The following is a 13,317-nucleotide window of genomic DNA, read 5'->3' as shown; positions in this document are numbered from 1 at the left end:
TCAGAAATATATATATATAAACACATCTAAAAAAACGAATGTGTCAACAAAACGGGGGCATTTAGTCAGCTTTAGAAGCATAAAATGGAGGGGCCAAAACTACCTACTATGTGTCAGATGCTTTTCTAAGTGCTGGGGAAACAGCGAGCAAACAAAACAGGCAAAAATCTCTGTTCTCACAGAGCTTACATTCTAGTATTAACAAGGCCTATTTCCAAAGAAGCAGGAGTCCTAAGCAAATACTTCTATCCCATCAGTGAGATCATCCTTGTTATGAGATGCATACGTGGACTACTTTGGCCTAATGACATTAAGTCTTCAATTAATGTAATTCCCCTAGGTCAGATTCCATGCCCCTCATGCAACTTTATGACTGTGATATGGCACCTCGTGTAGACTGCTCACAAGAAAATAATTCATCCATCATACAGACTATGTTCACTGGTCTCTGTGACAGCAATTTCTCACTGAATGTTGACACGGGCCAAGGTAAATTCATTGCCAATCTATGAAGCCTCACTGGCAGCTTGGTCCTCTGGGCCCTATCAAGGCATGGCTCTTTTTACACCTGGAATCACAGGACTGGAAGAAGATTCTCAGGCCACCTATATATAATACCCCTAAAACTACGGTGATAGAAAATTAGACTATTACTTATCTGAGCAACCCAGAGAAAAAGATGAAATATCTGGGGATTAAAGAGTACTTCCTCAGTTAGATGTGATGTTTCTTTTCTTATGTGTGCCTTATTTTATATTTATTTGTCTTGTCTTCACTACTAGATCTTAAGCTACTCAAAAATAGAGAATTTCACCTTATTTTATCCACACTAGCCGTTCATACAGTGACTTGTTCATAATATTAAATTATTTGAAGTATCAGTGAATGAATGACTATTCAGTCAATCGTATATAAGTAACATTTTATGCCTATAATCTGATCTACAGCATAAAGAAGACAAACTTACTATTTTCTTGGACTCTGGCCACAAATCCCATTAAAGGTAACTGAGGAGTTACCTGTAGGATGGAGGGAGGAGGAGGAGCAAGAGATACTGCAAAAACAAAAAAGGTGTGGAGGATAAGGGGTAAGGGCAAGTTACATTAAAAGGAAAGGATAATACAATAAAATTAACACATAAAGGAGGGAAACCTCTATTCACAAACATTTTATAAGCTATCTTAAGGATCCCCTTTTGAAGGATTTGTTAACACACAAAACAAAGTATTAGGGCAATGTTTAGTAAGTTTTTAAAAATTACAACAGGAAGCATTTATTATACACAGATCTACTCTAACATATGAGGATACTTCAAAAAGTTCATGGAAAGATCCATATTATTTTTTAATTCTATTTCTCCACTACCTTTTTGAAGTATCCCTGTATAATGGCAAATGATCTTTTTCATATCGATATCAACATGACTTCTCAAAGAATTTCTGCAGATTACAATGAATAATTTTGTTTCCTGAATTTTACCTTGAAGGTTACAAGTTTAAATGTTTGTCAATACAGGAGAAAAAAACATTGTATCCCAACAACCTAAATGTATACTTTTTTATTACTTCAATAAGTCAAATTAATTGGTTCTTTATTCATTACTTAAACAAATATTTACTGACTTCCTACAGAGTGGCAAGCACTCCAACAGGAGACCAATATCAAAACCATTCTCTGAAAGTCATTACAATTTTTCATAATCCCAACTGATTAGTACATTTCCTCCCTGACCCTACAGAAAAGTGCTAGCCTTACTGAAATCACTCCACTCTCCTCTCCAAAGTGTCTTTCCCTCTATCTCAAACACCTGGAACAGTGCCGAGCCTTCAACAAATGCTTAACATATATAAATGCACAAATGTGCCAAACAATTTCACAAGATTAACTCTTACAGCTATAGTTTCCTTCAGAATAGGTATAAAGCATGGTATACACCCTCTTAGAAAAAGAATGCCTTTATCAGCTTCAAATTAGTTAGGACTAATAAAACTAAAAAGATGACTGAGTCTCTGCCCTCAAGATGACATTCCACTTGGGAATACAGAAAATAATAATCTTAACCTAAAAATACTTATCACAATTCCCTAGAGGAGGAAGTGGTGGTAGTAGTGAGGAAGGCTGTACAGAAATGACATTTGAGCACATACTTAAAGAAAAGGAGATCAACAAGCAGACACGAGTTGAGAAAGACAAACAAGTTGAGAGAATCAAGGCTTAGAAGCATAAAATGGCATGACCAGTTCACAGGACCAGAAATGTTTTCATATGGTTAGAATAAGATACCCCCAAGAGAAAGTTTAAAAAAAATAAAAATAAAAAACAGAAAGATGAGTAGATGAATATGAAATAGGGAAAGAGAAGGACCCTATATGCCAGGTGAAAAGGGACTTAGTGGAAAGAGATTGGATTTCAAAGTTACCCAGCCTCAAATCCCTGACCCACCATTTCCTTGCTGTTTGGACAGCAAGTCAGTTAACTTCTTTAGGCCTAATCCATAAATGTGATATGAAAAAGAGATAATGCAACCTACTTCACATAGTGGTTGCAAAGATAAAAAAATCAATGTATGCAGAAAGCCTAATCCAGGGGTTGGCATATAATAAATCAAAGCAGTTATAGAAACAGAAAGAAAAGCAGAGAACTCAGTAACTGTGGAAAGAGAGTACCTGGTAACTAATGATTTGGCTAGCATATAAAGGAGAGCAGGTTGAAAGAGATTCTTAGATTTTTAGTCTTGGTAACTATAAAAGTGAGATGACATTAACCTTGGTAGTACTCGGAAAGGAACATACTGGTGAGTAGGCAGGTCGGGGGAGAGAATGAGATGTACGAAAGTAACTTAAGCATAAATATGACAGGCAACTGGAAAATCTGGATTGAATTCGTGGAAAAAAACTGAGGGACACAGCTAGTAATCATCAGTAGAGAGATAACGGTTGATACTATGGATAGATGCAGGGAGAACATACATAATGAATAAACATGAGTTAGGCAGGGAGTCTGGAAGAATATCTAGGCTTAAGGGACAGAGCAGCATAATCCTATAAACTGGTACCTTTCTTTTAAAAAGTACCTTTAGTTCGGTTTTCCCTAAAGTTACAGTTCTTGACAGTAAATCCCTGATTTGTATGTCTCTTACTCAGAGGCTTGGAAAAATACCCTGTTTCTAATATTTGGGATAAGCAGAAGACAATTACAGAGAAGGTAGCAGAGACTAAATAGATAAAACTGAGAAGCAGCAGCAGACAGCAACCAGCACTAGAAGAGATCAAATACATGCTCACATACAATAAGATGAAATGTTCCTCTTCTGTTAGCACACATCCAACCTTCCCTATAACAGAAAAGTAGGAAATCTCCCACCTCAGTCATTGTTGCCCAACCAAATTAAAAAATGACCTTTTCGTACTTGGCTAAAAAAGAATGATCAGGTTCTTAACTACAACAGTCTTTTTGTGAGTAGGTTAAGTTTTGTTACTTTAAGATGAATATGCTTTATTGTTTTGCTAGTTATGAAAGTGAACATCTGAAACTATAATGGTCTTAAGAAGTCCAACAGCAGCAGCCAGGCAAAAACCAATCCCAGATCTTCCTTAAACAGAGTTACTTTATAACAAGTTAAGATTTTTTTCAAAGCTACTGTAAGGCATGCTCAAAAATTCAGTTCCATCTGGGGTTTACAAAGGTAACCCCAAATTCTACTTTTTTTGCTCAGGGCAAATCTTTAATGTGGTGATCCAAATTAATTCAGCTACCACAGCCACTTTCTTTTTGGACCACTTAAGATTTCATCTGGGAAAGAAAAAAAAAAAAAGATTTCATCTGACCAGAACTCCTGTAAACCAGAATATAATATAATAGCCTACCTTAGACTAGTTTTACCTTCCTTATAGTTGAGCTGAAAATGAACTATTCTAGGAGAATTTAAGCAGGATTTTGATGCAAAGAATTGTTTGCAATATTTAGTTCTAGTCCTAGGCATCTCGTGAACAGGCAAGAGTGGGAAGTAACTTTATAAACTTGTTTTCATTCCATTTATGTGATATCGCTTTTCTTTTGCAATATCACCATCCCAACATTGTTTTATCACTGTTCTTTCTTGTTGTTTTTAATACCATTCAAGTGTTATTAAGCCTGACACTTTCCTTTGTAATGCAGAATACCCATTCAGAAATTACTCTCACATAACTATATACACAGTAGTCACATTTCTAGGAACCAATATTCCACTTTATGAATTAGTTTGTTTTTTTTTTAAAGCCTTTGTTGTAAGAAAATATGATCAGTAAAATATAGGCTTATTTTCTACTAAAGGCCTTAGTATTTAAATGCCACATTATTGATTCCTTACCAAACAAGGTTTTTGCATGTATATGTAAATATATATCTGCAAATACATATATGTAGATACATGTATATGCTTCTTTACCACCAAGGAGCTTCATAATTATACTTAGAGTAAAAACTGTTAACTCATGAGTAGCCCTATGTGTTTCTATGACCCTAATCTCTGCTGGCAAAATGAATGATTTGGTATTCCTATTTCTTTGAATGGAGTAGATTCAGAAATACTGAGAACCATAGGGGTTTCAGCTATACTCTGATAAATGTGTTCCTTTCAAGAACTTGTTTCTGAAATAATCTCATTAGAAAACAATTATTGTGCTCCTAGGACTTGGCACTAGACACTGGGTGCTCCATATTTTAATTGTTATGTTATAATGTCCTTTTTCAAACTCAAACCAAATTGTACATTAATAAATACAGTAATAGTGTTGCTAGATTTATAACTCACAGAACCCCATTGCATTTACATTCACAAGAATCCCAGCTTGTTAGCTCACTTCTTCAGAAGCATGCATCCATCATAAGATTCCAATTACAAAAAAATATGCTCATAAAACACACAACTTAGATCATCTTATTAAATCAAGGAATTAGCTACCTGAGAAAGCACAACAAATTTTCTCATTTTAAATATGAAAAAAGTGGGGCCATTGTAGGGCCAGCGGGAATAATACAAGAGACTTATATAATATCCTAAAGCAAATAAAATGAAGGTTTACAAAGCTTTAAGTCTCACAAAAAGAGCTTTTCAAAGAACATGGTTTAGTTAAAAAAAAAATTTAAACTATTTAAACAGTTACCAAATCCCTGGAGAAGAAAGGCAGAACTTAACAAGAGAAGTACAGAAAAATGAAAAAACCACAACTAAACTGCCTCACACATTACACTGAAGGCCCAATGACCCCAATTCACCTTACTTCCATGAGTGTGAAAAATACCTTCATTAAAATCATTCCATAAATTAGGGTATATTTTTACTTTAACATATACTTTTAAGTTTATGAAAATCAGATTTACAAAGACAGAAGTATTGAAGTACGCATTTAAAATTCATTTAAATATGTGCTTAACAGCCTTCAAATAAATTCTACCTACAGTGTTCTCAGAAGACTGTTTCGGTGCATACATGTATACAACAGTTGGTCTCAAGCTGTGATAGTGAAGCATCTCTTAGCTCCATTATGGAACAAACCCATTCTGGACTAACACCATTCTTTCAAAACTTTATGTAAGGATAGGGAGGTACATAAGAGCCACAAGCAATAATAGTCTAGACTTCCAGGAGGGCCAAGGAGAGAGCCTATCTTCAGCAGAACTACGAAACAGGCTATAAATAACAAGCCAAAATTTAAGAATAAAAAAATGCATTTAAGTACAAAAGAGTACCTGAACAAATGTGAGTTTGGAAAATATGGTTTAAAAACAGAAAGTGTAAAAAAGACAGGGAGTTTTGTCAAAATTTAGGCTCAAAATGAGTTAAAAAGAGTGGTACAGCCAAAAATACTAAGTGTGATCAAAGACAGCAGTAAGAGAAATATATTTCAGTTAAGGCAATTGGTATTCATACTACGGTTTGCACCAGTTGAACTACAAATATAGCATTTAATTTACAAAAGGGACCCAGAACAGTGAAGGGATTTGGATAAAGGAACAAGAGATTCATTTGACATTCAATAAACAGTTACTGAGCAATATTCCCAAGACATAACTGACAAAGATTGACAAAGTCTCAGGCTCTCATGTCCTTTGCATTACAATATGGGCATCCTTCCCTCCCCACTTCTCCTCCCAAAAAGAGAAGACTTGGGAGAATAGGAGAAAGATTTTTTAAAATGCAAAGGTAGGCAGGATAGAACAACAGAAAGAACATGGAACTTAGAGTCAGAAAACCTAAGTTCTAATTCTAACTTGGCCATCACCTCAGCCTCAATTTCCTCACCTGTAAAATACATATAAAAATGATCGCCCACCTTGTTTTGTACATGATTGTAAGAATCAAATGAATTATAAATATAAAAGCATTCTTTAAACTACAAGAGCTTATGCAGGAGGAGAATCAAATTTCTTCTGCAAGAATCCAAAGACTATAAGTTTTCCCTATAGGCAGTAGCCACAGTAGAGTTCAGCTCCATAAAATTCAGGGCTTATCTTTCAGCAGCTCCAGGTTGTCCCCTAATAGCAGAAGTATTCACATAGGGGCTTACTGGCCTCTTGGCAAAAGACCAGAAAAACATTAGTAAACTGACATACTATCTTCACAATAGTCAATGAGTCTAATATGCACTCTTACCATCTCTGGAGAATAAGCAAAATAATGATTATGTACAGCATTAAATATATGCCAGATTAATTCTTCTATATGCATGATGTAATTGATTATTTATTATAACTGACTGTTATGTCTGGGTCAATTTTTCCTAGTCCTAGTTTTCCCATCATAGGTTTGTTATGAGAATTGAAAAAGATGGTATAATTACCTAGCACAAAGCAGCTTCAAAAATATCATTTCCCTTTTCCTTTGCCACTTCTAAATTCTGTTCATGTACACCCAACTTTCATTTTGTTATTCATAGAAAAAGGATGTCTGATTAAACAAAAAGGAAATATTTTCACCAAATATTATTTTAAAAAGCAAATAACCGTTAGCACATTCAAAAGGATTCTGTTCAGAAAAATTAAGTTCTACAACTCTAGATGGAAATTATGTATTGGTTAAAAAAAAAACAGAATTGGAAGATATAGTCTTAGCAAACTAGCATTCATTCATTCAACAAATAGTACTAACTACCTATCATGTGCTAGTATTTTGTAATTAAAGGGTTTTCTTTAATCGAAGGCTCCTAAATTAGATTCACTCTACAGAATACAAAAGAAAGTCTAACCTGGATTCTGACTATAAAAAGGTCCTCCGTTCATCTGATTCTGAAGGCTTGTTTGTGAAGCTATGGAAGGAGGGCGTCTATAGGGCAACGAGCCACCTATTGTTGGAGGAGTATGACGAGAGGCAGGCCTATTCATGCTGTAGAACTGAACAGGATGACCTGGAAAAGGGACAGAACATAAATCTGTCACTAGAAGAAAATCATCTCAGATAAGGAAATACTTTATGTACAATAAATATTATTATTTAATAAGATCTAAAAATTATAAGATTATTAAAAATAATGTATAGCTAATTTAATTGCTATCTGAAAAATACAGAGCAAGGTGACAGTTATTGTTCAGCTGACATAATACCAAAGTGCAAAATCAGAAAAGTAAATAAAAACTGTAAGTTTGGAAAAGCTACATTGAAATAGATTACTGATTAACATTATATTCTTATTAAATTAATAATTTGATGGGTTTTCATAATCATCACAATTAACTAAAATGTATGCCCCCCCACCCCCCCAAAACCAGCCACTAAACAAGATAAGAATGACATCTGGAGAAGCAACAACAAAAAAAAATGTTTGACACACAGTCTTATTTCAAAATAATAAATACCAGACAGCCACCCCTCCACCAAATAATAAAAAAATAAATAATGATGATGATAATAAATTTAAGGTAGCAAAGAAATCTGTTTAAAGGAAAACAAAGTACTTCAAAAAAAGGTCAAATGACATAATTCCAAATGAAATATATCATTATTCAATCAAAATTATCCATCTATAAAGCTAGATTATTTTGTGTTAAAATTAAAGTTTAAGAAAATCACAATTATTAAAAAAGATAAGATACAAAAAGTAAAACAAATATATCTTATTTTTAATATCAACCCTGAACCTATATATATTTATCATCAATTTCACTATATTTTTGCTCTCTTGAGAGTTCTTCAATAACCAATGCCAACTGGAGACACTCTTCCATAATCCATCCAATTTCCTAATACAATCCAATTCCTAAATTTTACCTTGATTTCACTCCCACTTACAATCATTCAGCTGAGAATTTTCTTTTACAGAGCACTAGAGTACCCACAAGAGAGCACTTTAGCAGGCAAGAGAGATAGGGAGACCAAAAAAGGGAGAAGTGAGAGTGAGAAAAAAGGAAAAAGTGGGAAAAGAGGAAAAAGGGGAGAGGAGGACAGAGGAGGAGGGGAAGAAGGAGGGGGGGAGGAAAAACTGGCAAGAGAGAAAGGGAGAGAAGTGAAAAGAGAAAAAAGCACTTGACAATTTTTCATCTTATCTATTATTATAAAATGGTTTTACATGACCAAAATTGCTACTCAGGAACTCCGTAAGTTTATCAAACTTGGATTCACATGGAGTCATATAAAGAATATATTCATGATTTTCTATAGTATTTAATCTTCTTACATATGTATCAAAACCTGAAACTCACTTCTACTGTATAAAATCTTGAATATTCAAGCTTAAACATAATCATTGTCAATTGAGAAGTCTCTGTAACCATGTTAAAAATCTAAACATAAACTAACAAACTACTATTTAAAAGGCACATTTAGTCATCTGAAACACTGGATACAAATACATTATTGGCATTTGAGTAAACTAATCGATAACAAACTAACACAAACCTAGGATCATCAAGTTAAAAACATCTGACTGACATCATTATAAGTTTTATATAGTTGGATCCAGTCTAAAATCTCAAATGTTATAAGTCTACAGTGATTCAAAGATACTACACAAGGGCCGACCCGGTGGCACACTGGAGAGTGCGCCGCTTGGGAGTGTGGCGGCGCTCCCGCCAAGGGTTCGGATCCCATGTGGTGACCAGTTCCTGCTCACTGGCTGAGCGTGGCGGGGGCGCAACACTGAGGGTTGCGATCCCATTGCCGGTCCCCGGTATGGGCGCGACACCAAGGGTCGGGCGCAACACCGAGGGTTGCGATCCCATTGCCGGTCCCCGGTATGGGCGCGACACCAAGGGTCGCGATCCCGTACCGGTCAGTAAAAAAGACAAAAAGGAAAAAAAAAAAAAGATACTACACAAAAGAGACACTATTAATACTGTTAAATAAGGAATTTACTGTGAGGCTTAAAAAAAACCAGCTAATTATCATAGACTTAACTATAAAACATGAAACTAAAAACATCTAGAAGAAAACAGAGAACAAAATCTTTATGACCTTGGCTCCAGAGTTCCTAGGTATGACACTAAAAGCACAATCCATAAAAAGAAACAAAAATTGACAAATGGGATTTAATCAAAATAAAGAACTTCTGCTATTTGAAAGACACCATTAAGAAAATGAAAAGACAAGTCACGAAGTGGAAGAAAATATTTGCAACTCACATAATTGATAAAGGACTTGTATTGAGAATATAAAAGAACTCACTGATAAGAAAAAACCACCCTCTTAAAAAGGTGAGGGGGGAGCAAAACATCTGAACAGACACTTCACCAGACAAAATATACAGATGGTAAATAAGCACATGAAAAGATATTCAACACCATTAATCCTTAGAGAAATTGCAAATGAAAACTGCATGGAAACCATCACACACTTACTAGAAGGCTAAAGTTTAAAAAAAGAAAACTGACACCAAGTGCTAATAATGATGCCACTGGAAATCTCATACATTCCCGGTGGGGGTGCAAAATTGCACAGACAATTTGGAAAACAATTTGGCTGTTTCTTATAAAGTTAAACAATCATTTACAGTGCATCCCAGCAATCGCCCTAGGTATTTTTTCAAATGAAATAAAATCCTATAGACCACAGTAGTGCAGTGCTGTTACAGAGGGAGGGAACATTCCTAGGGCTACAAAGCACAGTGGTGGGGAGAGGGGGCGGGAGGTTGGGGGATAATTGGGTGAGGACATGGGATACAAAAGTAATTTCTGGCAATTTGTATCTATGAATATTCATAATAAAAAATAAATGTGAATGGGCCGGCCCGGTGGCGCACTGGATAGTGCGCCGCTTGGAAAGCGCGGCGGCACTCCCGCCCGAGGGTTCGGATCCCACATACAGACCGGTTCCCGCTCACTGGCTGAGCGAGGCACGGGAGCAACGCCGAGGGTTGCGATCCCGTTGCCGGTCCCCGGTCCGGTATGGGGGCAACACTGAGGGTTGCGATCCGTTGCCGGACACGGAAAAAGACAAAAAGACAAAACAAACAAACAAAAAAAAATGTGAAAAAAAACCCAAAAACCTATGTTTACATAAAAACCTGTGGGTGAATGTTTATGGCAGCTTTTATTCATAATCACTGAGAACTGGAAACAATCCAAACATCCTTCAACTAGAAAAGGGATAAACAGGGCCGCCCACGGCTCACTTGGGAGAGAGAGTGTGGTGCTGATAACACCAAGGCCACAGGTTCAGATCCCATATAGGGATGGCCAGTTAGCTCACCAGGTAAGCATGGTGCTGACAACACCAAGTCAAGGGTTAAGATCCCCTTACTGGTCATCTTTTAAATAGATAGATAAATGATAGAAAGAGAGAGAGAGAGAGAGAGAGAGACAGACAGACAGACAGACAGACAGGACAGATAGATAGATAGATGATAGATAGATAGATAGATAGATAGATAGATAGACAGACAGACAGACAGACAGACAGACAGACAGACAGACAGACAGACAGACAGACAAAAGAAAAGGGATAAACAAATTGTGGTACATCCATATAATAGAACACTACTCAGCAATAAAAAGAAGCAAAATATTTAAACATGCAACATCATGGACAAATCCCAAATGCATCTGGCCAAAAAACCAGACACAAAAGGCAAAACTTAAGGGACAAAGAACAGATCAAGTGGTTACCAAGGACTAGGGGTACAGAGGAAGTTTTGACTACAAAGGGTGCATGGAGAAAATCTGGGGATAATAGGCCTGTTCTACATCTCGATTATGGCAGCAGTTACAAGACTGTGTACATTTGCCAAAACTCACAGACATATACAGTAAAAAGGGTAAATTTTACTGTACATAAACTATACCTTAATAAAAAGAAAAGAAAAAACAGTAGTTAGTGACTCAAAGACACTGTATAAAGGAGATTATATTGATACGAGTTATTAAGGCATTTACCTTGCTTTTTGCTTAAAAAACTATAATTATCCACTCACATAACAAATGTTTATTTAGTAAACACTATAAGTCAGGCACCTGTTATTAAATTATCATTTGATTACTAAAATGCTGACTCTCAGTTGGGGGTGATTTGTCCTTTCTGGGCCTACATCAATTTCAAGATGCGTTCTTCACTCGTTGATACAGGAACATAACAAGATTCCTATATTTAATTAGCTAGTCTGGCCTAACAAGAGCTGTATGTAGATCAAGGAACAGCCCATGTTTACATTTACCCACCGTAGAAAGTTTTTCTAGTGTTTTGTTTGGGGTATTTTGTTGTTGTTGTTGTTATTGGCAGTTGGCTAGTAGAAAGCTTTTCTTTAAAAGAACTATTATAGAAGCTATCCCATAAAAAACCATCCAAAATACATTTTAACTAAAAGTGTCTTTTGAAACATGTAAACATATGATTATAGCAGCAAGTCTCAATACATAATTCTATGAATTACTTTATTGGCAAGCTAAATGCTAACAAAGTTGGTGTATGTCCAAACACACACATTTTTTAACAAATAAGAACCTGTTCACTAACCAGCATCACTATCAACTGTACAAATATATTTTGAAGCAATTAAGTCTTTATTCGTTCCATATCAAAACAGATTTTAGGTTGCAATTTTAAAACATTAAAATGGCAGTCAACTTAAATAAACCTAAAATAATTGTCCATTGTCTATGCATCTCTAATACTGCTATAATAAGCAAGATTGTTATAATAGACTTACAGAGGCTTGCAATTTGTTATATCAAATATTTCCTATAAAATATACCTTAAAATTGTTACTTTTATTTTGTTAATGGCTTACCCTGTATTAAATATTAACAATATTTCTAATGACAGCCTCTCAAAACTGTATAGAAGGTAGCACCAGAAATTCACAAATCTCTACTAAACAAAATTCAATCAAAAAAATGTATATTTGTGCTATCCTATTGGGAAAATGTATGAGAAACCTTACCCTATTTTTCTTAGGAAATTCTAATCTTTAGTCACATGCCACTTTCTAGTTATGATATTACAGGAGTACTTCAAAAAGTCTGTCTAAAAAATAAGAATTAAAAGATAATATTAATCTTTCCACATACTTTCTGAAGTATCCTTATATTCTTCATGTACATAGTTTTTTTAACACAAAGTACAAACCAAACAAACAAAAAAAATTATAAAGCTGGAGTTCCAGGGAAGAAAACAGCCAGAGGATTGGATCTGCCTTCCAATACGTAAGCCAATACTCACCTGTAGGGGGAGTGGAAGAAACAACAGGGGGAGTTGGAGAAGTGAAGCCATCAGCCAGGGTCTGGGCACCCCCAGCAGCAGCGTCTGGGGCAGTGGAGGAAGGGACAGTAGCAGGAGCAAGAGGGGCAGGGGCAGATGCAGAAGTAGCAGGAAGGGGAGGAGTGCCAGCAGAGCCAGCAGGGGCTAAGGGAAAAGAGGAGTAAGAGGCAGCATTAACGAGGCAGTCACATGAGGCAAGATCAGAAAAGGCATCAGAGTATTTAATGTTAGATATTCAGCACTAACCAAAAGAATAGAGAGTTGAAAAAAAAAATGAAGCTTATTTAAAGGATTATTAAGTATGCAGCAAACAATTCAAGATGCTCAGGGTAATGTACAGATTTTTTAATTCATTAAAAACAACATTCCTTTTTACCTGAAAGCCGCTACTCTGCAAGAAAAGTGCTCCCTTGGGGCCGGCCCGGTGGCGCACTGGATAGTGCGCCGCTTGGGAAGCGCGGCAGCGCTCCCGTCCGAGGGTTCGGATCCCACGTACAGACCGGCTCCCGCTCACTGGCTGAGCGAGGCACGGGAGCAACGCCGAGGCTTGCGATCCCGTTGCCGGTCCCCGGTCCGGTATGGGGGCAACACTGAGGGTTGCGATCCCGTTGCCGGTCCCCGGTCCGGTATGGGGGCAACACTGAGGGTTG

At 36.3% G+C, this 13,317-nt stretch overlaps 1 protein-coding gene across 3 annotated transcripts in view; it reads right to left on the bottom strand.

Annotated features, from left to right (window-relative positions):
• The window catches only part of ABI2 (abl-interactor 2), a 59,611-nt gene that overhangs the window by 15,377 nt on the left and 30,917 nt on the right, over positions 1–13,317 (bottom strand). For 2 of the 3 annotated variants that reach the window (XM_008582260.1, XM_008582262.1), the window contains 2 exons: positions 7,230–7,388; positions 968–1,054 (listed from right to left, as the gene is read on the bottom strand). In XM_008582260.1, coding sequence (XP_008580482.1) covers positions 968–1,054; positions 7,230–7,388 — 246 coding nt within the window. The remainder of the gene's footprint in view (positions 1–967; positions 1,055–7,229; positions 7,389–13,317) is intronic. The other variant, XM_008582261.1, reaches the window with a different exon arrangement.

The sequence above is a fragment of the Galeopterus variegatus genome, unplaced genomic scaffold, assembly GCF_000696425.1.
Source record: "Galeopterus variegatus unplaced genomic scaffold, G_variegatus-3.0.2 Scaffold2551, whole genome shotgun sequence".
NCBI classification, from domain to species: domain Eukaryota; kingdom Metazoa; phylum Chordata; class Mammalia; order Dermoptera; family Cynocephalidae; genus Galeopterus; species Galeopterus variegatus.
Note: the sequence above shows the minus strand (reverse complement) of the source record. Positions and strands in the feature narration are given on the sequence as shown.